Source organism: Nesoenas mayeri (genome assembly GCF_963082525.1).
Source record: "Nesoenas mayeri genome assembly, chromosome: 1".
NCBI classification, from domain to species: Eukaryota; Metazoa; Chordata; class Aves; order Columbiformes; family Columbidae; genus Nesoenas; species Nesoenas mayeri.
Window position 1 is genome coordinate 152,248,532 of NC_137541.1, and position 23,594 is coordinate 152,272,125.

General features: G+C 36.1%; 1 protein-coding gene across 1 annotated transcript in view; it reads left to right on the top strand.

Annotated features, from left to right (window-relative positions):
- The window catches only part of ANKRD10 (ankyrin repeat domain 10), a 38,383-nt gene extending 15,242 nt beyond the window's left edge, over positions 1–23,141 (top strand). Inside the window, exons 4-6 of the mRNA XM_080364097.1 lie at positions 14,327–14,562; positions 18,497–18,592; positions 21,506–23,141. Of these exons, the coding sequence (XP_080220223.1) occupies positions 14,327–14,562; positions 18,497–18,592; positions 21,506–21,975 (802 nt within the window). The 3' untranslated portion in view covers positions 21,976–23,141. The remainder of the gene's footprint in view (positions 1–14,326; positions 14,563–18,496; positions 18,593–21,505) is intronic.
- The last annotated feature ends 453 nt before the right edge of the window (positions 23,142–23,594 follow it).

Below are 23,594 nucleotides of genomic sequence, written 5' to 3' on the forward strand. Positions count from 1 at the left end.
ACTAATGTCAGAAAGAAAAGTTAAAACAGCAGACATCTGATTAAAAGACAGCTAGACGTGTTCAGCTGTAATGAAGCCCAAGAGGTGTGGCATGTCTAGTAATAATGTTTATTTTACTTAAGTAATACCAGTGTGCTACATTAGTATTGCATTTGTATCTGATGTATTAAAATATTTATCACACTTCTGTCAGATGACCCCAAATTGTACACTTTATTTATCATGTAGTTATTTTTTTACAACAAATTTACACCTTGCACTGGTGAATAAATATAGACAACAATGCAAAATCAACATTATGTGCAAAAGAGCATCTCGCACACTCTTCACAGTTAGCTTATTACTGTTTGTTAGTATATCGTGTATTTGCCCTGTTAACTTTTTTCTTTAAAGGTTTATGTACTGCAAAAAACATTCAGAAAATCTCACAAACTTTTGCAACTTACAGCATGGACAAAATGGATGCAGTTTTCACCTAGAAATGTTGAGTATAAGCTCTATGGCTTATAATAATGTAAATACTTTAGCAATTTGTTTTAATTAGAACTAGCCTTATTATCTTAAATGGTAACTAGTTACTGTATTTTAACCTGCAATATGAAACTTTGAAGTTGTAAATGAAATAAGAGTCATGTAGTTAATTTCTTGTTTTACCCTTTGGTTTCCATCTTACTGTTTTTGTAATGCTGCCCTGATAAATCTACCATAAAATTTAACTCTTTTCAATCGTATCATATTCAGGAAATATAGTACCTTTTAAGTTAATAGTAGTAGAACAGATTGCTTTATATGAAGAGGTTACTTCATAGAAAAATGACACTGAAATAATTTTCGCAGCTGTCTCAGTCAGTTACTGACAAGTTCATTAAATCAGTCTTAAATTTATAAATTCCCATTTTGCACTCTCTTTCAGATATCTTAAGATAAACTTGGATTTAAATTTACTGTGGAATTGAGCAAACCTTAATTATCATCATCAATTAGTATGTAATCTTGTGATTTTTACAAAGTATCCAATCAAAATAGAAGTTGTAGATCTGCATAAACCATGTGAAATAAGAGTCAGATGTAAAGAACAGGATGTGTTTACATCCATAGGACTTTAAATATAAATGATAGAGTAGCTGAGGTTCAAGATGTGGTTGCAACTTTACTTGCAGAACTAAAACTATGCTTTTTAAACATTGTCTTTGCAAGACATAGGCAAAACATTTCTATAAAACAGGGAGAGTGATATCTGCCTTTGACCAAAACTATTTGCAGCAGAAGTAGCAATTGTAGCAATTTCAGTCAACAGGAAATAATTTGAATTGTCGGTTTTCTAACTTAGAATTCCACCTGTGTTTCACTAGGATAGACTTGTCACAAGTTTTATAGGTAATTAAATATTGGATGCTATCCAGGAAGTGGTAAAATCAGGAATGCAAATGCAATAGGCTGGTGGAGCAACCCATCTTTAATCATTTAGAATATCAGGACTTGGCCCTATCACCTGAGAGAGCGAGGTATTAACAGATGGAGGTGAAGGGGTATTTTTGTAGAATCTAGTCTTCTGGCTCATTATGTTAAATTAGGCCAAATCAGTCTATGTGCTTTTGACATTGATTAATTTTGAGATATCTGGCTTTGAAAGCTGGCCCCATATCTCTAATGTTGTTTTCCTGATTTTTCTAACATCTTGAAAACCTAGATGCTCCAGAAATTTTGACTCCTTTATTTTATGGCTTCAGTTAGAAGAAGAGGATAGAGATTTTATCCATATATTTGAATTCTAATTTGTATATGTTAACTGAAATTATAATTGACTATATATGACCAAGGCAATAATTTTATTAAATACAGAACTAAGCACTAACTAGAACTGAAGTGCTGGTCTGTACTGATGATGAGTATGGCTCTTCTTATGGAGATCTTCTAATCCAATTTTTTCTTCTTCATACAGTTATGGTATCAAAATCTAGTTACGCAAAGATGCAGATAATATCCCTTGTGACTGCAAATAGTGAAATATACTGCTTATACCCAATATGTACAATATGCATCAAGTATTGCACCATCCCTCTTTTAACAGAAAGTAGAACAGAGATGTTAAGATTTCATTATTACACAAACACTAGTAATCAGCAGTGTAATATTGCAATAAATGCATTTTTTTATTAATGAGTGATTATGGAAATATTGTTAAAATGTAGAAACTTCAACTAGTGTAATCTTTGATATCAGCGTTTACAGTATTTCTACTTGATTCACTCCTTTGGTTATATTGGAAGCCAAAGCACATTGACAGTAGTCCAGTAGAATAAAAGTAAGAATTTTAGTTGGAATAAAATTGCCTCACTTGAATTGTTGTAGCTTACTTTATTTCAGGCTTGTTAGTGTATTGTTTTTTACAGAGAAATACAGCATGTTGCAGTCTCTAAATTTCATGAAGTTGTTGCATTGTTTTCCTAATTGATGAGAGAGAATTTGGGTCTCTATTCCTGTGTAAATTTTTAATAATATTAAAAAATAATTATTGTACCCTAGTGAAAATATTTTGATTTTTTTGTGGTATTTACCTTCTCATTTTAGCTGAAGCATATTCTGTGCACTGTATGTCCTACAGCCATAAAAATGGTTGCTCCACTAACTATGGTATTCATGGACCCTTGAAGAGGGGGAAGCAGGTGGTCACAATGTCCTCATATGGGTGAAAAGGTTTGCTGTGTAACTGACTTTTTAATGTGGATAGTACCTTTTTAAAGTATCCATAATAACTGCTGGATTTTCACTAAAAAAGCATAATTATGCGATTTCTGTATGGTTAATTGTGTATTATTTATCATGATGACAAACGAGTGTCCACAGCTCTTTATGGAGGAAAAGCCTTCTTGGTGCCATGTTTTGTTTTGCTCTTTTACACTATTTTGTGAAATGCTGGGTATTAATGTAGTTACATAGATTGCATCACAGCATATATAAAAATATAAAATTCAGCTACAAACACAAGACACTTGAATTAAAAGAAAAATAATGAGCAGATGCAGCTGTTAATTATACTGATTTGAACTTCTTCCAGCTTCATACCTGTTTTTTTGCAGTTCACCTGAATATTATGTCCACTTACTTCTGAATAAAAAAATTCTTCCTGCAGCTGTCACTTGGACAGTTGTATGTTCCTTAGTGATTTAATTTAAAGCTAGGAGAGAATTTTCAAACACTATTATCCTGGGATAAAGAGAAGTAGAACCTGTGGGATGGATGTGGCTTGGTAACACATCCATCCTGTTGAACACAAGTACTTGTTTGCATCAGAGTTTCATTATCAACGTGCTTGAATAGTAGCCCAGGAAAGCTTTTTATTTCCCTGCCAGAAATCTTAAGGCTTTTTGAAAAACTGGTTTGTCTGCTGTGGTGGGATGTGCAAGACCCAAAAGAGATACTTTCCTTTCTGGTTTCTTGTGCTCTGATCTCCAGGTTTGGGGAGAATAACTGACATGCTGGGATAAATATACCAGTGCATCTGTTCCTGCCAGGTGACAGATTCATATCGTGATGTTGATCTAGTTTAGGCAGACGTTTCAGCTACTTTCTCATTAAAGCTGTCTTGGCCTACATTTGTATGTGTAAATTCATTCTTCTTATAATGCCAGAAATGTCCTATCTCTGGTATATAGTTTTTCAATAAAAGTTTATTCTCATTCTTTGGCAGTGGCTTAATTTTAATTCTTCTTTGCATCATTAATTTCTTCTTTACAACTGTTCTCCATCTTCCATAACATAAATCTGTTCAATGTGAAGTTTTTTAATACTGCTGGATTAGCCCTTTGTGAAATGCCTGGTAATATGTTTCTATTTGAATTCTGTTTCATGTTATAATTCTGACCACTCCTGTGATATTTCAGCTTTTGTTCTTCTCATTTGTACTTTTCAGACTTCTTGACTTTGTGAAATTCAGTCACCTTTAGTGAAGAGGCAGAAGAGCGATGTGTAGTTTTAACGACGATAACACAGAAATCAGCCATTGCTTTGTGTCCTAAGCCTTCTATTCCATTTTGGCGTGGAGAGGAAACTGATATGTCCTGTTCTTTTGATGGTCTCAGGGTTCAGAGATCTCCATTAGTTTCTGGATTTCCTCCTGCCTTCTTAAACTCTTAACAGATTCTTGTAGATTTTTAACATCTGCTTGTTTTTCTTACCTAGCTAACTTTAACTACCAAACTTTTAATATTGAGTGCAGTCCATTTCTGATGTTAATGTACTTGTGAAGTGCCATTACTATGTCATCTTTTCGCTTTAGAGGCTATAGGGCTCCATTGATCCAGCAGAAAATAACCAACATCCTACTTCTTTATGGTCATTAACCTCATCTTTAGAAAAATGCTTTAGGTTCTTACTGATGATTTATTTAGGAATAGGATTTAGGTGCTTGTTCAATAGTGCACTTCTTATCTGTTAATTAGTATATTAGTAATCTGTTTAGTACTTTTCAAACTCAGACCACTTCATACATGATTCTTTTTGCAAACCTGGTTGTCTGCTCTCCAAATAGCAGTTAAAGTGCTGGATTAATTACTGTTGTTGCATAATTAATTGCAGTATAGTTGAGGAAAAGATGTGGCTGTTCTTCTTTCATTGTATGTAACAAGCATTTTAAGGGCTGTCACTGTAGTCTCATAGTGCTATTCTGCAGTCTGGAGTCCATGCATGGATGCTGGAGTTGATTCTTCCTTTCCTGCCTTATGTAAATTCTTATGGAAAGGCAAAGTTAGTGTTTTGTACATTTCAGTGGCGAAACTGTAATTCTCCTGCAAAATGATTCTCCTACAAAATTTCTTCCATGTTTGGTTTCACAGTTGATTCCCATGCTTGTAGAATAACTTAACATGGTATGTGGGAGGCTGTGACCATGAAGTGAGGCAGTAATTTGGATTTAGTCTCAAGGAAAGCTTTGAAAATACTGAAGCAGAACACAAGTGCATGGATAATTGATAAATCAAAAGGTGGAAGAGAAAGGCTCAGTCTTATAGTAAACCAGGATGGAAAAGGATAGTTTTCTGTTCCAGCCATTCTGGATAGTTAGAGGAAGCTGAGGCAGACTCCTACCACTGAGCTTCAGTTCAGTTTGAGGGTAGATTATTCTTAGTGGGAATGGAATAACAACGGTAGTTACTGACATCAGTTCAGAAATAGAGAACAATGTGAGAGTTTCTACTTTTTTATGAATAAAGTTAAATCTTTTAATAAAGCAATGATATTTTGTGACCTTTCTGGGACATAAAGGAAGTTCACAGGATATGGGTCAGCTTCATAGGGGACCTTAGTCATTAGTGACAAGCCCTTGTGATTTATAGCACTGGTTTCTCAGCTTTTTGTAAGTCCAAAAGAGCTGGATAAAGAACATGGAAATATTACCAAGACTTTTAAATGAAGATAGCTCAGATTTCTGACAGGAATGTTGGGATTTTTTTTTTTTTTATGTTGGGAGTGATCTTCCTTCACATAACCTCTTACCCTTAAAATCAGCCCTAGTATGATTTTTCAGGATTTTTAAGGATACTTGAAATATAAACCCTACTCCGAAAATAAGCCCTGGTTACAATTAATTTTAAAAGTCAATTTAAATAGTGCCCAGGCAGCTATACATGTAAAAAAGTAATAAGTTTTGGAGCAAAAATTAATACAAGACCCTGTCCTACTTTGGGGGAAACAGGCTATGATACTGTGCTAATGTTCGCTGTGCAGCTTCCTGTCAGGTTATTTTTTTCTGTAAGAAGCTATTACTGACAAGGAAAACCTAGATATGGTTAAGTCAGGTGGAGAACCCAAGTGTTACAAAGTGAAACTTGGCCAGAGCACAAGTTAGATACAGTGGAAGAAGCAAGGGTGCAGTATATTCGCAAATACAATAGTCTGATTAGTTCTGATAGTTAGTCCAGACATCGATGGTGGTGGTGATGATGATCTGTATGGGTGCTGTGCTTGATCTGCTGATACTTTTTGACTGGATATGTGATGAAAGCATCACTAATTGCAATGTATTTGCTTTAACTTCTGCTGTGCTGATTTGGATTATTTTGCTCTACTAGTTTGTGTCTTTTCAGTATAGTTGATCCTAGTTCAGCTAGTACCTTTGAACCTGGACAAAAGCTGCCAGGCAGTTGTGGAATGGCCTAGAACATGCTCAGGTTGGTCAGAGAAGTTTTCTAATATCTTGTCAAGTGCTTCAGGTGACAAGATGTATCTCTTTGCACAAATACTTAACAAACCCTGGAGGATCTTTGCCAGGTGTATCTCAGAGAAAATGTTACTCTTCTGTTTCAGCTTTTTTTCTTGGTATTTTGCTTGATATTGCTCACACATGGTAAATATTTTTTTTTTCTTTTAAATGGAGGAAAATCTAAGTTGAAAAAACTCTCTTGCGAAGCTCATTTAAATTGCTTTTGTGCACTTCAGCAGTTTCTTAATCCAAAAGATCCTCTGTCTGCTTGAGTAAGAGTATCAAGTTATTTTTGTCACAAAAAATAATTTTCTGTAGTTTGACAGGCTCTCTCTCCGTGCCATTACAGGAAAATAATGGTTTCATCTAATACCTTTAGTCCTTAATATTTTTTTTTCTCCTTTTCACAAAAAAAATACTTTAAAATGCATTTACCTCTTTAGTTTTATTCCTAAGCTCTATGTCCATGCCTTCTGTTCTAAATCTCTTGAAGTTTCTTCCATGTTTGGCACATTTGAGAGAAGCTTCCTGTCTTAATTTTTTTTCTATTCTAGTCTATAATTGGTTTTCAGTTGGCTTGTTGAGGAGAAATAATGTAATTTTGTTTGTTACTAGAGGCATCTTGGCAGAATCTGCGTTGTAGGGCTGTTTATCTTTCCAAGAGAGAGTTTGCACTGAAACTTTCCTATTAAGCCTTCCATAAAGCTCTCCTCATGGTAAGCAACTTTATCTACAATTCCTGGTCTGTTTCTAGAAACTCGATAGCAGCAGCAGCAATGATAATTCTCATTTTCATGAAGTTGGCTGGCTAAGTAACTCTTATATTGTCTTTGGATTTGAAGTGGCTGTAATACTAAAAAGATGCTTATTTGGAGTTCATTTTTGCTAGCAATCTGGGAAATATTTATTTTCATTTTAATAGGGAGGTCTTTTGTGTTATTGTAATCAGACTGTTGCTTTAAGAGTTACTATAGTCTTTCATACCTTCCTTTTATGAGTTGGGTTTAGGAATCACTTCTTACATAATGGGGTATGAATTTTAAAATATTGTTGATTGCTGATACCAGGCAAAGTCAGATAGGCCTATATTGTTCAAGCAAAAGTTTACTTGAAAATGTGAATTGTTTTTAGAAGAGATATTAAAAATCATTCCACTGTTTGAGGTCTTCTTAAAGCACATAAACTGGAATGCAGATCCAGCAATAAATCACTACCTAATAGTGATGCTTTTAATAATTGTAATGTTGCCTACCATGGTTAATGAATTCTTCTGCTAGCATTTGCTCAGTCCTGAGTTGAAGTATGTAGGAGCTGATTAGAGCTGCATAATTTGTAGTGAACCTTGATTTTGATGTGGAAAAAAGTGGCTTCACAGAGAAGAACTTCCTTCTTTCCAGGATATTCACCTTGTTACGATTTTGGAGAATGCTCTGAGAAACTTTACCATTGTTTTTAAAAGTTTAAAATTATTTCAGCTGCCGTATGTTTTGTTGTGAAATAAAAACGTGGCACCAACTTGTGCTTTTGTAGATACCCAGTATGTAATTCTGGTATGAATTTTTATAGCCGTCTCCAGCAGTGACACACGTCTATTTAGTTAAGAACATTTTTCTCTTGGTATCTGAAAAAAAAGTTTGAAATTATTTTACAGCTTTTGTATTTGGACACCAAAGGGTTAAAACACTTGAAGTCTAGTATTTGAAAATCATTTTGCTTTAGAAATTTTAGACTAGTATACTGATGTTTATATAGGCAACGTTTTTTTCTTACTGTGGGCATTTTAGTGTTCTGATCTTTTTTTTTCTCTTTCTTCTTTTGTTTTGTTTTAATCCTTGTATCTGCTAATTTTTGTATAGGAATAGTTACTAATTCTTTCGAGGTACAGCCTACCAAATTTAAAGTAATTGAAGCCATGAGTTGACCGGTAATTTTAATCCATTCTGTATAAATTTCAATGAAGAACTGACAGATTCGTTTCAGGATGAAAGTAATAATGCTTTAAAAGCATAAAAGGCTTAGTTTCTTGTTGTTAAGGTGGTCACATGATAATGGCTTACATATTGAATAATGTGCTACAGCACTTTATGTATGTTAATGTAACTTTTAATCTTAATGTTGCCTGCAAATATGTGATCCCTTATGATATAAGTTTCCTGTTTATGCACCATTGCCCGTTTAAATCAAACAGAAGATTCTGAAACTGTAAAAACTACACATGTCAATGTTTTACAGCTACGTAATTCGAATTGACTTGATTTTTTCAAGTAATCCTAGAAAGGGGGAGCATTCCATATAGAAACTGCTGAAACTGCCACAGGTGCTTCTCCGAAAACCTTACAGTTGTGGCATTGAATGTTCAGTATCGCTTCCTTTCTGCACACAAGGCATACTGTTGAGGTATTTGTTGCGGTGATTGGTTTTAATGCTAATCTAGGAATTCAGATATAGAATCTATAGATTTGCATGCTTTGCTTACCCTAATTTACATGTATCTACATTTTTATTTGTAAACTAACAATAGATAAGTTGAGATCAGTATTTTTTAACAGATATTACATTGATATACAAAAACTGTGGTTTATTTTCTTAGATTGTCGCATGGCATTAACAAAAACACAGTAAGCTGTAGGCGATGTAATCACTATTTAAAATTAAACATTTAGGGAATTTTTTGCATATATGAATGTTTTTTTCAAAAAGATTTACTGTGACTTTTTGTGGCAAACGTTTGTTTTGTTTTTCAAGGTATGTGACATTATAAGTGAAAAATAGCATATTTCAAATGTATTTCTATGTTAAAGACACATAGAAATGTACTTGCTTTTTCCTCCAATAAGTATAAAAATATGAGCAATTGAAACAACTTCACTGTAAGAAGCACAAGTCATCTTTTTTTTCTACAGATCCTTCTAAGAGTAAATTTTGTAAGTTATCTTGAAGTAAATCTTTCTTTCACAAAGGTAGCCATATTGAAACAATTCTATGTTTTGTTGTATTTGTGGGTTTTTGTTATTTTTTCTTTCTGTAACTTAATTGTGGTGGTAATGTCTTGCATATTTTTTGGGAGCTTGCCTCAGATATTCCTTCCTTTAGTGAACTTCTTGAAACAACAAATTGTGGTTAGCTTGAAATAGCTTTCGTTTAGGAGGTTGTTTTTATTAAACTGAAAGTTAACTTCATGTTTCTGTACACCAATCCTGTTTGATCTTATATTTATCTCTTTTGTTTTTGAACAAGAATTTAATTAAACTCAGAGACAGCATTTTTAAAGCCTTTCAGAAGGAAATGTAAACATCTGCTTCATCAGTGTGCTCTTTATAGCTGCTTTCATTTGGTACCAGGACTTTCAGATGAACTGAGCTTTTAAAATAGAGTTCTGATCATGTCAACCAAAGGGAGAAAAACAGATTTTTAAAAAGTCCTCTTCATTACGCAATTAGTCAGTTTTGAAGACTGCCGGTGGACATCACTTGATGGAAGAAGAAAAGTGTGTTATAAGAATGCTGCTTTAAGCACTATAGAAGTTGTGTGAATAAAGGTACATAAAAAGTAAGAGATTTAACTCTTAAACTCAAAACATGTGCTATTATATTATTTTAAAAACACCTGTCACTACAGAACAATTCAACTGTTAAATATCATCAGTCAAGGAACTTCAAGATTGCTTATTGATATCTGGACTTTCCTCAACTTTTCTCATGGATCTTTTTTTCTATTTAGAATAACTTTAAAATACAAAAATATATCTTTCCGATTACGTTTGTCTTTCTTCTTTTGCTTTGGAGTTAGCATCTCATACTTCTGTACTTCAAGAAAAACAATGTCTTTATCATTCCTGGATTTTAGCCTACAAGAGGGCTGAGGCTAAATAATATCATGCTTCATGATTCCAGTTAGTTTCTAGTAATATGAATTACATTGAAATAATGAATAAAATATAAAGTAAAAAAAAAAATGTGCTAAGTAAAAGGATCTTAACAGGAGTCATTCATGTTTCAAATATTTGAATTGCTTTAAATGTTGCAAGGTATGTGTTTTCTAAGCATCCAGTGAATTGACTTTCTGACCGCTTACCAAAACTACATTTAATCCTGGGCAAGGTTGAGTAAGGAATTTTTCTGTTGTTCGTCAGTTCTACCCTTCATGTGTGTTCCTGGCTGGAGTAGGTGCCAAAAAGGGAATTATATTTTTGGAGCTTTAGTTTTTATTTTCTTTAATACAGCTTTCTTATATCCTTCCACACCTTCCTTGCTGGTAGCTTCTTCCTTCATAAGGTCATATTTGAAAAATACCAGTCTTGTTCTTTGCTTAGTCCTGTTTCAGTTAGGTAGCCTAGCTTAGAGAAAAACTCTGAAAAATAACATAAGGTTGTCCTTAAGTTCTGCATCTTTATTGAGGGAAAGAAAAAAAGGACAGAAGGAAAAAACACAAAACCAGCAGGAAATTTCCTTTATGTAGGCAGCTATGAGAAATGAAGATAAATACGTCTCAGGGTACATCTCTGACAGTGGAAGTAATTGAAAAATTACTTTAAAATAGTGATTACCTCTTTGAGTTCCTTGCCTGTTGATTTTGCAGTCCATGCCATATGTAGTCTACTTAATAGCCAAACAAATCTTCAGTTACTGCTCCTTTTCCCTTGATAATAATTTTACATATAATTGCAGCTCATAACCAAGGACTGTCATAGGGATTACTCTTAAGAGATGGAACTCCTCTTATGTGTAGTTGGGCCAGTGAACCATTTCTGCTTTCATTCCTATAAGGGAGTCTGTTTACAGTAATGGCTTTTATATTCTTGACTCATGGGCTAAGCTGAGGCTGCTGCTTCATGTTCAGACATTGGCAGCATTTGAGGTGGACCATGCACTGTAGATGCAGTTAAGGATGTGTTCACTGTTCCTTGTCACTGCTGCTGTGACAGGGTAGTACCACTCCAAGTCCAAATTGATGCTTTTAAAGAATGGTCTAGTAGATGCCCTGGCGTTTTGGTTCATTCAAGTACACCACTTCAGGGTTTCTAGAAAGACTGTATAAGACAGCGTTTTTCTGTCAGGCACTCAGAATTGTCACAATTATGACAGTATTTCTACATGTTTGGAAATTCATAAAACTATTCCAGTCTGGTAAAACTCTGTCATACCTATTAAAAGCATTTTCCTTCCAACTTTGTGCATGTTGCTAATTGAGTTATCTGTTTTTTCTTGGATTAGTTGCATTTTATTACAATAAGCTAGTATAGCACATCTAGCTCTTGCTGCCTTTTGTGTTCTCGCTGCCAAATTTTCCCTGTAGAGAAGGCTAGAAAAATCAGCTAAAGAAAACTGGTGTTCCCGACAGGAGGGAGCAGGGAGAACTTAAACAGTTGTGTTCTCTTCTGTAGCAGTTGGCCAGCCAGTTTCTAGAGTCATCTGGATCCTGTAATGTCCTTTAACTTTTTTCCCCCTGTCTTTTGTCATTACTAACTTCTGAACACAGGAAGTTCAGTTGAAATTGGTATGCTAAGTTCAGACTAGGTTTTAAAGAGAGATGTTTCTAAACTCTCAGAAGCAAGCATGTTACACCCAGTGTGCTTGAGTCCCTTTAAAAACTCTTCAGTACTTCCAAAATATTCCTGTAGAGCAGGTACATCTTTGTCTACTTGTTAATAGTAAGCTGTTCAGGAAGAGGTGCTAAGAGGACAGATCTAAAAATACCAAAGGTCATTACATTTTTAAATCTGGCAAACACTAATTTAAAGTTCATTTATTTTTGTTTCTGGGAAACTTTTCTTTCCCATAGTTTGGTCATGTAGCCTTACACACTTGCCTCTTAGTTTGTACATCTCAAAATGCCTCTGGCAAATTATATTGCCATTCCTTTGATAAATGCTGACTTAACTATAGTCTGTCTTGTAGTCCATTTTTCAAAGGTATTGTTCAATAGTATTTGGTGATAGAATTACTTATTATTTGAAGTTTTATTAAATTAGGTAATCAGTCAACACCATATTGTTTTGGTCATTTTTATCTTTCTGTAATTCTAATTTGGTCTTGTTAAGATTTCTTTTAGTGTCCTTTTGGTCCTTTCAAGTTTAAAATAGATTTCAGGGAACGGAGCACTTCTTTTTGCCCAGAGTGAATGTGTTGAAATTTCTGTTTCTTAAATTGTAGTTGCCTTGTGTTACATCCACATGCTAATACACAAGTAAATGAGAACTACCAAAAGAGTATTGAATGTTGGTTAGCAGGGACCTCAACAGGCTGTCTAGGTCAGCATGGGAAGGGATTGGCTGGATTTTGCAGAATTTCTGAAATCATAATCTGCTCTTAAGAGGAGATAGAGAACCCTCTAGAGATCAGAAACCTTTTTACTCCAAAACTTTCCCTTAATGTCTACCTCTGAGACCTGTCTGTCTCTCAAGCAACAAGCGTCACAGAAAGGGTTGTCACGCATTGGAACAGGCTGCCCAGGGAAGTAGTTGAGTCGCCATCCCTGAAGGTCTTGAAAAGATTTAGGTTCTTAGAGGCATGGTTTAGTGGTGGGCTTGACAGTGTCTGGTTAATGGTTGGAGTTGATGATGTTGAAGGTCTTCTCCAACCAAAACAATTATGTGATTCAAATATCCTTTGTTCATGTTAATTCCATTCATATGCTGCCTGCACTGGAAACACAGATTATTCTCTTTGCAGCTATCTTCCAGGTATTCAGAACTAATAGCTCCACCTTGAGATTTCATTTCTTTTGACTATGTTTTTCAGCCTTCTAAAGTCTTGTTTTCTAGACCACTCTTGGCTGCTTTTCTCTGGATTTTCACTAGTAGTCCAAGTAAATGTTGACTGTAATATGGAATGAAATTACCCTGATCTAGCCTAATGATTTTTCTGATTCTCTAGTATTTTGACCAAATTATTCCAAATTGTATGTAATCCAGCTGTATCCATTTATTGAATTAGTCTTTCTATAATAGTTTCTAAAGATATTTTAGTCTAATTTCTATAGCAAACAAGTTGCAATGATCTAGAAAGCAAAGCTGTGCTTTTTTGTTTTCTTTGCATGAGCTGGAGTGAGTTGTTTTCCACTTGGTATGAGTTTCAACAGAATCAAATCTATTAATCTTCCAAATTCTTATTTTGTTGGCTGCTCTGTTTCTGGATTTTTAAGTAATGGGCTTGTCTAAACTACTGAAACAAAGAAACAAAATTCAATTTTCTGACTTGTTACATCTGTCTGGAAGGGCGGAAAAAACTTAGCAAATATTTGTTGTCATCTTCTGCTTCACAATCTAGTTTTGTCATTTCTAGCCCTCTTGTCTCCACTTTTATGTACTTACTTAAAAAGTTACCGTATTTCTAAGCACAGACATACTGTATGTTTGTGTAAATGCATGCAATACAGCACTCTTTCAATTAAACCTCTGTATCTCTACATGTCCTACCTGATTTTGTTTATAATCTCCCTGATTCATTAGAATACTCAAAATCCAGTGCTCTTCTCTCCTGCATGGAAAGGTCTTGGTTCAAATAACAAAGCAAGTTGTAGCACTTATGATGTCACACACTTTGAAATGAGAAACAAACCAGGAAAGAAGTATAAGCAAAGCATAACTAAGTATATCATCTTTATCTATATTTTTCTATATATGTATATATTTTATTATTTGGAAGAACAGTGATGTTGTTGTTGTTACCTTAGAAACCAGAATGCCATGAACAATTGCCAAGTCATGTTAAGTTTGTTTTGAGTATTTGATCTTTTGCTCAAGTTAAAGCAATAGATTGCAGAATAAACTGCAGAAGATATTAAAATTCAAGGCTTAAATTAGTCTGAAGTTTATGTAAAGATCAGGTACTTCAGACTGTTTTAGAATAAAGCATTTTGAGAAGTTTAAATAGGATTTTTTTTAAGGCACATAGTATATTGATTTTATTTAAAAGTGTATTGTCTCCCAAATTTTGCTTAGAAGCCAGCTATATGTGCGAGAAGTTAAGTTAGTTATAAAACTAAGATTGATAACTAATTTCTTAATAGACATTTGCTAAGTGTATGTTTTCTCTCATCACCAACAGATAGATAGTCAGTAAGGGCAGCAGCAGCAGCAAGCTGGCTTGATGAATGAGTGTAATTCAGTTTCTTTGTATTGTACAGCTTGAGAAATGCCAGTGGCCTGACAGCAGCAGACCTTGCACATACCCAGGGCTTCCAAGAATGTGCCCAGTTTCTCTTGAACCTCCAGAACTGTCACCTGAATCGTTTCTATAGCAATGGCACCTTAAATGGGGTTAATCAAAATGCAGGTCCCAATCCGTTCAATGGTGGGACAAGTCGAAAGAGATCCTTTGAAGACATGGAGTCTGCTGGAGTAAAGAAGGCTAGAACGGAAGGTGAGACCCCAGAGGTAAAAGGGATGGGATGATGCTGTTGTTGAGAAAGGAAAATAAACATTTTAAAGCCTTTCAGAGTGGATGTTGAGTATTATTGACAAACTCATGGACATATCTAGATTACGTATTTAATGCAAGAAGCAGATAAATACAATTATTCCATGCCACAAGATCTCGATTCTCCCTGTTGTCATCTTGGTGTGTTCAGAAATTCTATTTACAGAGAGTGCTGAAGTTACGTGATACCAAGAGTAGTATGTGGAAGACTAGGAGCTGAAATTAGCTTCTACTCCTTCCTCAATTTTTTCTCCTTCAGGAGAGCCAAATGTTGCATTAATTCACGAAGATGCCTGGATGTTCTGATGATGGTAGTAATTCCAGTTCAGGGGTCATTCACAATTCAAAACTTGTGTACTAGTTGAGATGGATGAGAAAATATAAATGCAAAAAGATTTCTCAAATCAAGATGTATTATGTCTGTCACATTTTAAGTTAACATACCTTAAGTTTCCAGGATCATGCTCCAAGTGCAACTGATAAATTCAGGAGGATGTAAGACTAAAGTGCACCTTAAGGATTCCTGTTCAACCTTGTGCATTGAGGATACTGCTGCTTCCTCTACCAGCAATGATGCAATAGTACAACCTCAAAAGATACTTTTTGATGGCTATCTGACAAAATCTTTTTTACATCTTATAAACACCATTAATAACGTGAGAGAGAATATTTTCTGCTTCTTTTCTCTTCATCAGCCCATTAAATTCTTACTAAAAAGAATGCAGCATTCTGCACTCAGTGTTCCTTTTTTCCTGTGTTTAGCATCAGGAAAGGGGCTTCGTAGGTCTTCCTTGAAGACACTTTCTTCAGTTAATGTTGTTCTAACATACGTGACTTGCAGTGAGACAAAGAAGATGGGCTCATAGAGTGCTTAATTCCAGATAACAAGAAGGGAACTGAGAGTAAAGCAGCATTTCCAAATACAGCATGGACAACATCAATTAGATCAATATTGACACTCCATAGTATTTGCTTTAGTACTTGCTATCCAGCCACCGTTTCAGCTATACCAGAATCAGAGACCTTAACAGAGGACTTCATAGCTGATCATAAACAGAATGTGTTACTTCACATAATTGGACTAAACTATAATTTCGTGACTGAGAAGAGTGCCTACACAATTAAATGCAAGACTGCTTCTTGGAAATAAAGTGCTTAAGTAGCTACACGAAAAGAGAAATCGTAGGCAGTACACAGATGCCCTTAAGAGCTACAGAAAGATGTCGTCAGCACATTCGTGTTCTGTTGCTGGGAGGTGCTGTTTGAAGTCAAAGATAGCTATTTTTTGTTTTGATGAGCTGTTCCTTCTGGATGTTCATAACCAGTAATCTCTTTTAGTTTCAGATATTACTCCAATCTAGTCAACAGGTAGCAGTTCCCACAGTCTCTGGGGGTGGCACTGGCCGACCTAATTTTATTCTATATGTCATGATGAAATAGTATTTACGTTACCTTTCAGCATAAACAGTTGGTCCAGTGCATGTTAGATTGAGCAAACAAAAAGACAATACATTTAAGCAAATGAGATCTCCTAAGCAATTGCAGAGATGTTAGAGAAGCAATCAGCATAGTTAATTTTTGAAGTTTTAACCAGTATGACTTTTTATGACCGTTGCGAACAAAGGCAAAAGCTTTGCTGTGTTTGCCTGAAGGTTTTGATAGTAATTAAGAGATGCATCCCAGCTGTGGAAACTGAAATTTCTAATCTGAGGTATCTGCCCTCAAAGACACCGGCATCAATAATACCTGTCGTGTCAATGTAAAAGGTTTGTTGGAGTGGGAATGAATCACTCACTGTTTTTGAGGTGCTTTGTAAATAACAGAGCTGAGTAGTGAGAAGTCATTGGTACATATTTGTGCTTAACGAGCCTTTTTACAAAACAGGCACAATTTTGTGGTCATTTTACCCTTACCAAAAACACACTGGCCTGTTGTGTTTTAAAGACTACTTGCAGAGGAGATTCCAGATGTTCAGGGAGAGTGCAGGCAACCTGTATTTGCAGGGAAGAGTCCAATTTTGATGGCTCTACCACAGGTTAGAACAATTGCTGCTTGGAAAAGCCTACTTGTGGTGAGCAGGCACAGTAGATGCCCCGACAAGAACCTGTAAGCAGCAGACTTGGAAGAAGATAAAGACTTAAGCTGCACTTCACCCTTTGTCCTGGAATAGCTAGATTGGGTAGTGGGTGGGGGTTACTTGCGGGTAATTTGGTTTGTATGCACACACGTATCTGCAGCACTGATACATGATATACTGTGATACAAGTTAATTACTCTCTTTAAATGTCATACAAGAATGAGTTCCAAAGGCTGCAGCTGAACTTAAATACCTTGCCGCTTTCAGAATGCATACCAAATAGTTTTTATATTTTTACTTAGAAACATTAGCTGAATTTTATGTCCATTCTTCTGAAGTCAATTCCAGAAATTTCATCCTGTTTCCTGGGGTGGTTGGTGTTGCACACCAGGCCAACCAATCACAGGGGTGTGTTAGTCGCAGTCCTGGTCCTTGCCTCTCTGGCCTGGAGGAGAGAGGGCTCCGGGAAGACCTTATTGTGGCCTTTCAGCGCTTTAAAGGGGCCTGTAAGAAGGATGGGGACAGATTTTTAGCAGGGCTTGTTACAACAGGACAAGGGGTAATGGTTTTAAACTAAAAGAGGGGAGATTCAGGCTGGACATGAGGAAGAAATTTTTTACAGTGAGGGCAGTGAAACACTCCCAGGGTGCCCAGAGAGGTGGTAGATGCCCCATCCCTGGAGACATTCCAGGCCAGGCTGGACGGGGCTCTGAGCAACCTGATCTAGTTGCAGATGTCCCTGCTCATTGCAGGGCGGTGGACTAGATGACTTTTGAAGGTCCCTTCCAACCCAAACTGTTCTATGGTTCACGGCCCTTGGCGCATTGGATTTTGCACTGTGCTGTACATGCTACACTCTATTGCTGCACACAACTGGTGACTGACTGTATCAGCATCATGCTGCTTTTAGGTGTTCTTTGAGAGGTAGAGATGGAAGGCATTACCGGGTGTACGCTGGAACTGGCTAACATGAAAGAGCACTTCCGTGGTCCTTTAGATATCTAGGAAAAATACCTTTCCTGGTTTAGGTTAATTTGAAGCCCACTGATCCACAGACCCTGGTCTCCTCTAAGCTGTTACTTAAGGTTCTTTAAAAATGAGTAGTTCCCGAAAATTTGTGTTGTACACAAGGTAATGAGAGCTGACTTGCAGTGTAATGAAGTAGCCCTTTACAACATAACGTTAAGAGTGTGTACAGTGTATATAGGAAGGTGTGTTGATGTCAGAGCGAGAGCAGCACAGAGTCTCCTGAGATGGTACTCGAGCAGTGCCTTGTGTGGGAGGTGTAAGAGGTGATGAAGTCAAGCCCATCTTGCTTATTAAAGCATTTCTCACAGTATTCTGGCCACTTGGCTTTTCTTGGGAGGAGATCTGTCTGTTCAGCCTTCAAAGGGGTCCCTAGAGCAGTCTGGTGTAAATGGGAGGTGGGTTACAGGGAACTGGGACTTGGTAGTGAAAGAGGGAGCAGTCTAGACTGACAGTAGGCACTCGAGATGCTTTTTCTCTACCAGTTACACTAGCTGTATGAGTAACTTCAATTGCTCTTTATTAAGTCTATTCGTAGTTCAAGACTAATAATTGTTTGATTTGTATGTACAAAGTCTGATACGTACACTGGTAACTCCAATATGGATGGGCAAGTACTTGGCATGTACTTATTCTGCATTTGGAATCTCAAACATGTCAGAAGCTTTCAGATGAGAAAAATTTACATTTCTTTGAAAAAAGCTTTTGTTTCATCTATTTGCTGGGTGAGATTTCAGGTGTGCACCAGTGACTAAATGTGACTTTTTTTATCAGCCTACAGCTTTGATGGCTTAATACCAATGATGAACGGAGGAGTTGAGGACGATGCTGACAATATGCACGTTGATAGAGAGTTTGCTGTTGTATCAGGTGGGAGTGGACAGTTTCCTGTTAACTACAACAACATTCAAACGGTTGAAGACACCAAACAACAGGAGAATACTTCTGTTGGACCAAAAGAGATTGAAATATACACTGTTTCTGCAATGCAAACTCCTTGTCGTTGCAAGAATCAATATGCATTTTATTTTTAAGTATAGAACTTAGTCCTTTATTTTTGCACACTGTTGTCTAGAGTTCTGAAAACTATTGTATTGCTGTAACACCCATTATATTGGGAGTTTAGTAACTATCTAAAATTAGCTGTTCCATGCGATATATTGTAATGGGGAAAGAGAAGGTTTATTAGTAGTTTATTATTATTTCAGATAAACAAAAATCCACAATGGCTGTTTCACTTTTAACGTGAGGCTTGTATTACCTTGTGCCTTGCTTTTAGTTGCTATAATTTCAGACTAAGGAAATCCAGGAATAATTTAAGTTATTCACTTCATTTCCATTAAATCTATTTAATTGCTAATAAAAAGACTTGATGGGGAAACATAACATACTGCTTATATAGCTTTGAAAATAACATGTTACAACTGAACTATATTTAAAACAGTTGAATACTATAAAGGATAGTCTAGACATATACCATGTGCTCAGAAGTTGTTCTGACACTGATATAAGTGCAGGACCCTGCTACGGGTTTTTTTAATGTAAATAAAAGACTGAACATCACAGGTCTTAAACTAGTATTTGGAACTGACGTACCTTGGAAAACAGTTCTTGTGTTTTGTACTGGTATTCATGAAACAGTCAAAGTGTTACTAGGATTAGTGAATATTAATGCTCTTAAGTTTTTTAAGGGCTGCTTAATCAAGGTGCTTTTAGTAAGCCCAGGATGTGTATAGAGTTTCGAGTAAAACTGTCTTGGGTCAGCTTTTTCCATGCACTTTGTAGGTAAAGGGTTGGAGTTACTATGATAGTGCATTATTATATTCAGTACTTGATTTCTGACTTTAATTTGTTCTGTGATAAATGTGTTTATACTTTGTGCCACAGATCAGATTCACCAAAGGGAATGATAATTAATAGATATTTTAATATACTAGGAATAAATATATATATACATATATATAATCAGTACTTTAAGAGTAGACTATGATATTCCAGTGATAATTACTAAGTGTTCTTATTTATGGAAAAATGATTGTCTTTCATAAATATACTCTATTACTATAGGTGCTAATTTTTAGCAAATAATAAGATTCTATAATTATCACTAGAACTATTCGTTATCTACTTCTGCATCTTACCTAACAGTAGTGCCATTTTTATTAAATTTGATTTGGCAAAGCCAATAAGGATTTCTTTTTAAACAGTTAAAATTTTGCACTTTTCAGTTAATAAACACTGTATGAAATTCTTTCTGTGCGTTTTCATCACTGAAATATTAGCTCTGACATCCTGATGGGTTTGTTTGGGTTTTTTTTCAGCTTTCAGTAAGAATTCATGGTTAGTGAGTTCAGCTGATGTGGTTATTTTAACTCATAACAGGGACAGAACGGGAAACTCCTGTTAGTACATCCAATGAGATACAAATCAAACACGTTTCTTGGCATTAGGTATTGCTGTGTGTGAAGAATCAGCATTGTCATCCATATTTCAGATAATACCCATGCGAAGGACTAATAGAGACCCAAAACTGCAGATCCTTCCTTGTCAAACAGTGGTACTCATTACGTGTCACTTAAACAGGAACTCAGCGTTTTATGAATGTGAGAAGTTACCGATAGACTTACTGGCTGGAATTGGAAATACACAGTAAATGTAATCCTCTTCTGCACATGGGTTTATGCATTCATGTATACATAAACATATGTGCATGTACCTAATGATAATAACAGAATGCAAAAGCTTTAAATGTCACCAGATAGGTCTGTAGTTTCTACATTTGCCTTGCTCATCTTTACCAATATAGATATAAATTTTAGAAGTCCTTTACCAGTAGGTGTTTTTAAGGCAGAAAATATCACCCATTTTTTGTGCTAGTACTTTGAGTACCACTGCAAAAGCATACATTTCAGACATATTGAAGAAATCTGTTTATGGAAATAAAAACTGTTGTACTAATTACTGAATTCAGAGGAGAAAGTGCTTTAAACAGTTGTCGGTGGTTTTTGCATGCACATTTTTAGAATTTTGTTTCCTGCTACTGGTCTTTTTTAGTCTTCTGTGCACTCTGCTCTTGCTATTGTATTTTGCATGTGGATTGTACAGATGTTACCACAAACTTTCCATTAAATACAAACCTGTCCGGTACATTATCTAGCAAGCTGCTGGATAAATTGAAGTACTTTCTGAATAAAGGAACTTGGAAACATTTTATATTAGCACCCCAACGTAACATTTCTTTATTTGACCTATTCCGATGGATACTGTACTGTGAGAGTTACCACTAAAAATAAAAAAGCGCCACAGATAAATTACAGCTGAAAAAACAAAACACCTTCGCCCTCTCACAGATACTCAGATATTCAATTCTCGTATGTACATAATCTTTTATCCCAAGAGGGAATTGCGGTAAAGGTGGAAAGATGCCTTTTATTCCACCTTACAAAATACTGCCCAGAATGTTGTCTAGTACACTTACTTCATACTGTTAAATGAAAAAAGAATTGAGAAATTCACACTGTCTTTGCAAAGGTTAATACAGGCATATTTACACGTTGAATGTAGATAGATAGTTGCAATTTCAAGATAAGAATCCATGCTACAAGCTTACTGGTCAGCTCTTATTACTTTGTACTATCTATATTGTTATAAAGGAAGGGCAGATTTATTTTCAAAGCTGTGTACAGAAACATTTTTTTTTAAGTAAGTGGAGTATAGTGGAGACATTTTGCTGTATTTCGATTTATTCTTAATTGTTGGTGACAGGTGTATTTCTTAATGCAGATATGAATAGCAGTAGCTCCATATTGAATGCCCTGACTAATGGATGTGCCATCAATGGGCATTTGGATTTCACCGCCGCGCAGCAGCTCAACAGCAGGATGGACGCCCGGCGCGAGGAGTGTTTAACGATAACGCCTAACGGGATAATCCCCGGCATAACTTCTCCCAGCAGGCACCGCATTCACGCCAGTAACGGCACCGAAGAACCAGAGAAAGCCATGAATAATTCCACCGACATGTGTGGGTCTCTCCACCTGAACGGCAGCCCGAGCAGCTGCGTCTCTAACCGGCCCTCGTGGGTGGAAGACCCTGGAGATACCTTGCACTATGGACACTACCACGGGTTTGGGGACACCGCCGAGAGCATCCCCGAGCTTAGTAGCGTTGTTGAGCATTCCAACTCTGTCAAGGTGGAACAGAGGTACGACAACACTGTCCTAGGCACAATGTATTTGTATCACGGTTCCTAGGTGAATGACCTTTGTGTCAAGCGCGTACCGAAATTGCTACCAAATGAAACGGGGGTGGGGGGGATGGAATCCCCGCAATAGCATTAAATTTGAAGATTGCAACTTATGGCTATTTTTACACTTTGTTTATATGAAGAAGTAAACCTTTAATTTGACAGCCTTATGCAATAGTTGTAGTTCGTTGCATGTATGGGGCTTATTTAGTGATAAAGTAGGTGCTGTTATGATGGAATGTTGATTTTTTTTCCTGTTTTTTATTATGGAATGTTCTGGTTTTGTATTTTTTTATTTCTAAGCTTGTGAACACTATCCCTTTTTAGAGCTGTTTTCCCTTTTATTAATACAATGTTTAACTGAATTTTGTGAAGAAAATGTTACGTATGTGCATCACTTAGAAGTGAAGATGTTTCCTTTCCATATCTTCTGCTGAAGCTATGGTAGCAATATCAATGCCAGCTATCACTATGCAAGGTTGAAAGTGGCAATCTTCTGGAGCTTCTCTGACTCTATAGTTTGTACCGTTTGTTTGCTACAATTAGATGTTCATCTTTACAGTTTTTGAACAAGCTGTTTCAAAAAACGCAGAGACAAAATGGGACGGAGTTACCGTTTTCACTTTCTGTGGCGTGGAAGTGCTTTTTCCTTGTCGTTGGGCTCTTTGCATTGTAGGGTGGGAAACTGGGCTGCCTTTGTTTGGTCGCGGTGGGGTGTTGCCTCAGGTGAGCTCTGAGTTTGTGACGGTTTTCTTTGGCTTCTCTCCTTTCTATGTACGCTTGATATTTTACCATAGCTCATGGACCGGAGGCATGTTGGCACTGTTCTGCTTTGTACGCAGTTAAAAATTGCTGTTACTTGTTAGAGAATTTGCCAAGTCAAAATATTTGAGTTTGACTGTCTTGGATATACATTTATTGTCCTGTTATTTTTTTTCAACATATGCTTCGAAAATGTAACGTTGTGTAGCCTTTGGGCTATGCTCACGGGAAATACATTGTATTTAAAGCTTAATACACAAGTCAAAAATTCATATAAGTGCACTATATGAGCACTAATAATATAAGTTGCTGCTTTGTGTTACAATAAGTGAAGAGTGGGGAAGAATATGGTAAATGAGATAAGCCCTCTGGATTGTGTTGATTTTTTTGTTCTTGTTTTGTTTAAAAAGGGACCTTTCCAAATTGGATTTAAAAAAAATAATAAAGAAACGTATTACATTGTATCTAAATATTTTGTTCAGACATTATTATTTTATTGGCAATTTGAGCGAGTCTTTAATATTAAATCACATTTCTCAATAGTCTTTCTCAGTGCAGCTGCGGAGTTCCTTGCTTTTGTCAGTGTATGGAAGCAAATCCAAACAGCTTGATAAGTTGCTCTCGCTTGAATTACAGAAACACATCCTGGATATTCTGTGTATGAAGGTTATATTGGCCTTGAAGTCCTAAAATGGGTTAAAATACCGGCCATCTGATTTTCATGGAAAATATAGTCTCCTTTGAACATTTTTAGGCAGAATTCTACAGATGACAGAGAAGTCAGTGTTTTAAACAGACGTTACGCTCTGCATTGTTCACTATCCACACACAGGATACCCGCGGTGTATTCACATTGAGTAGCAC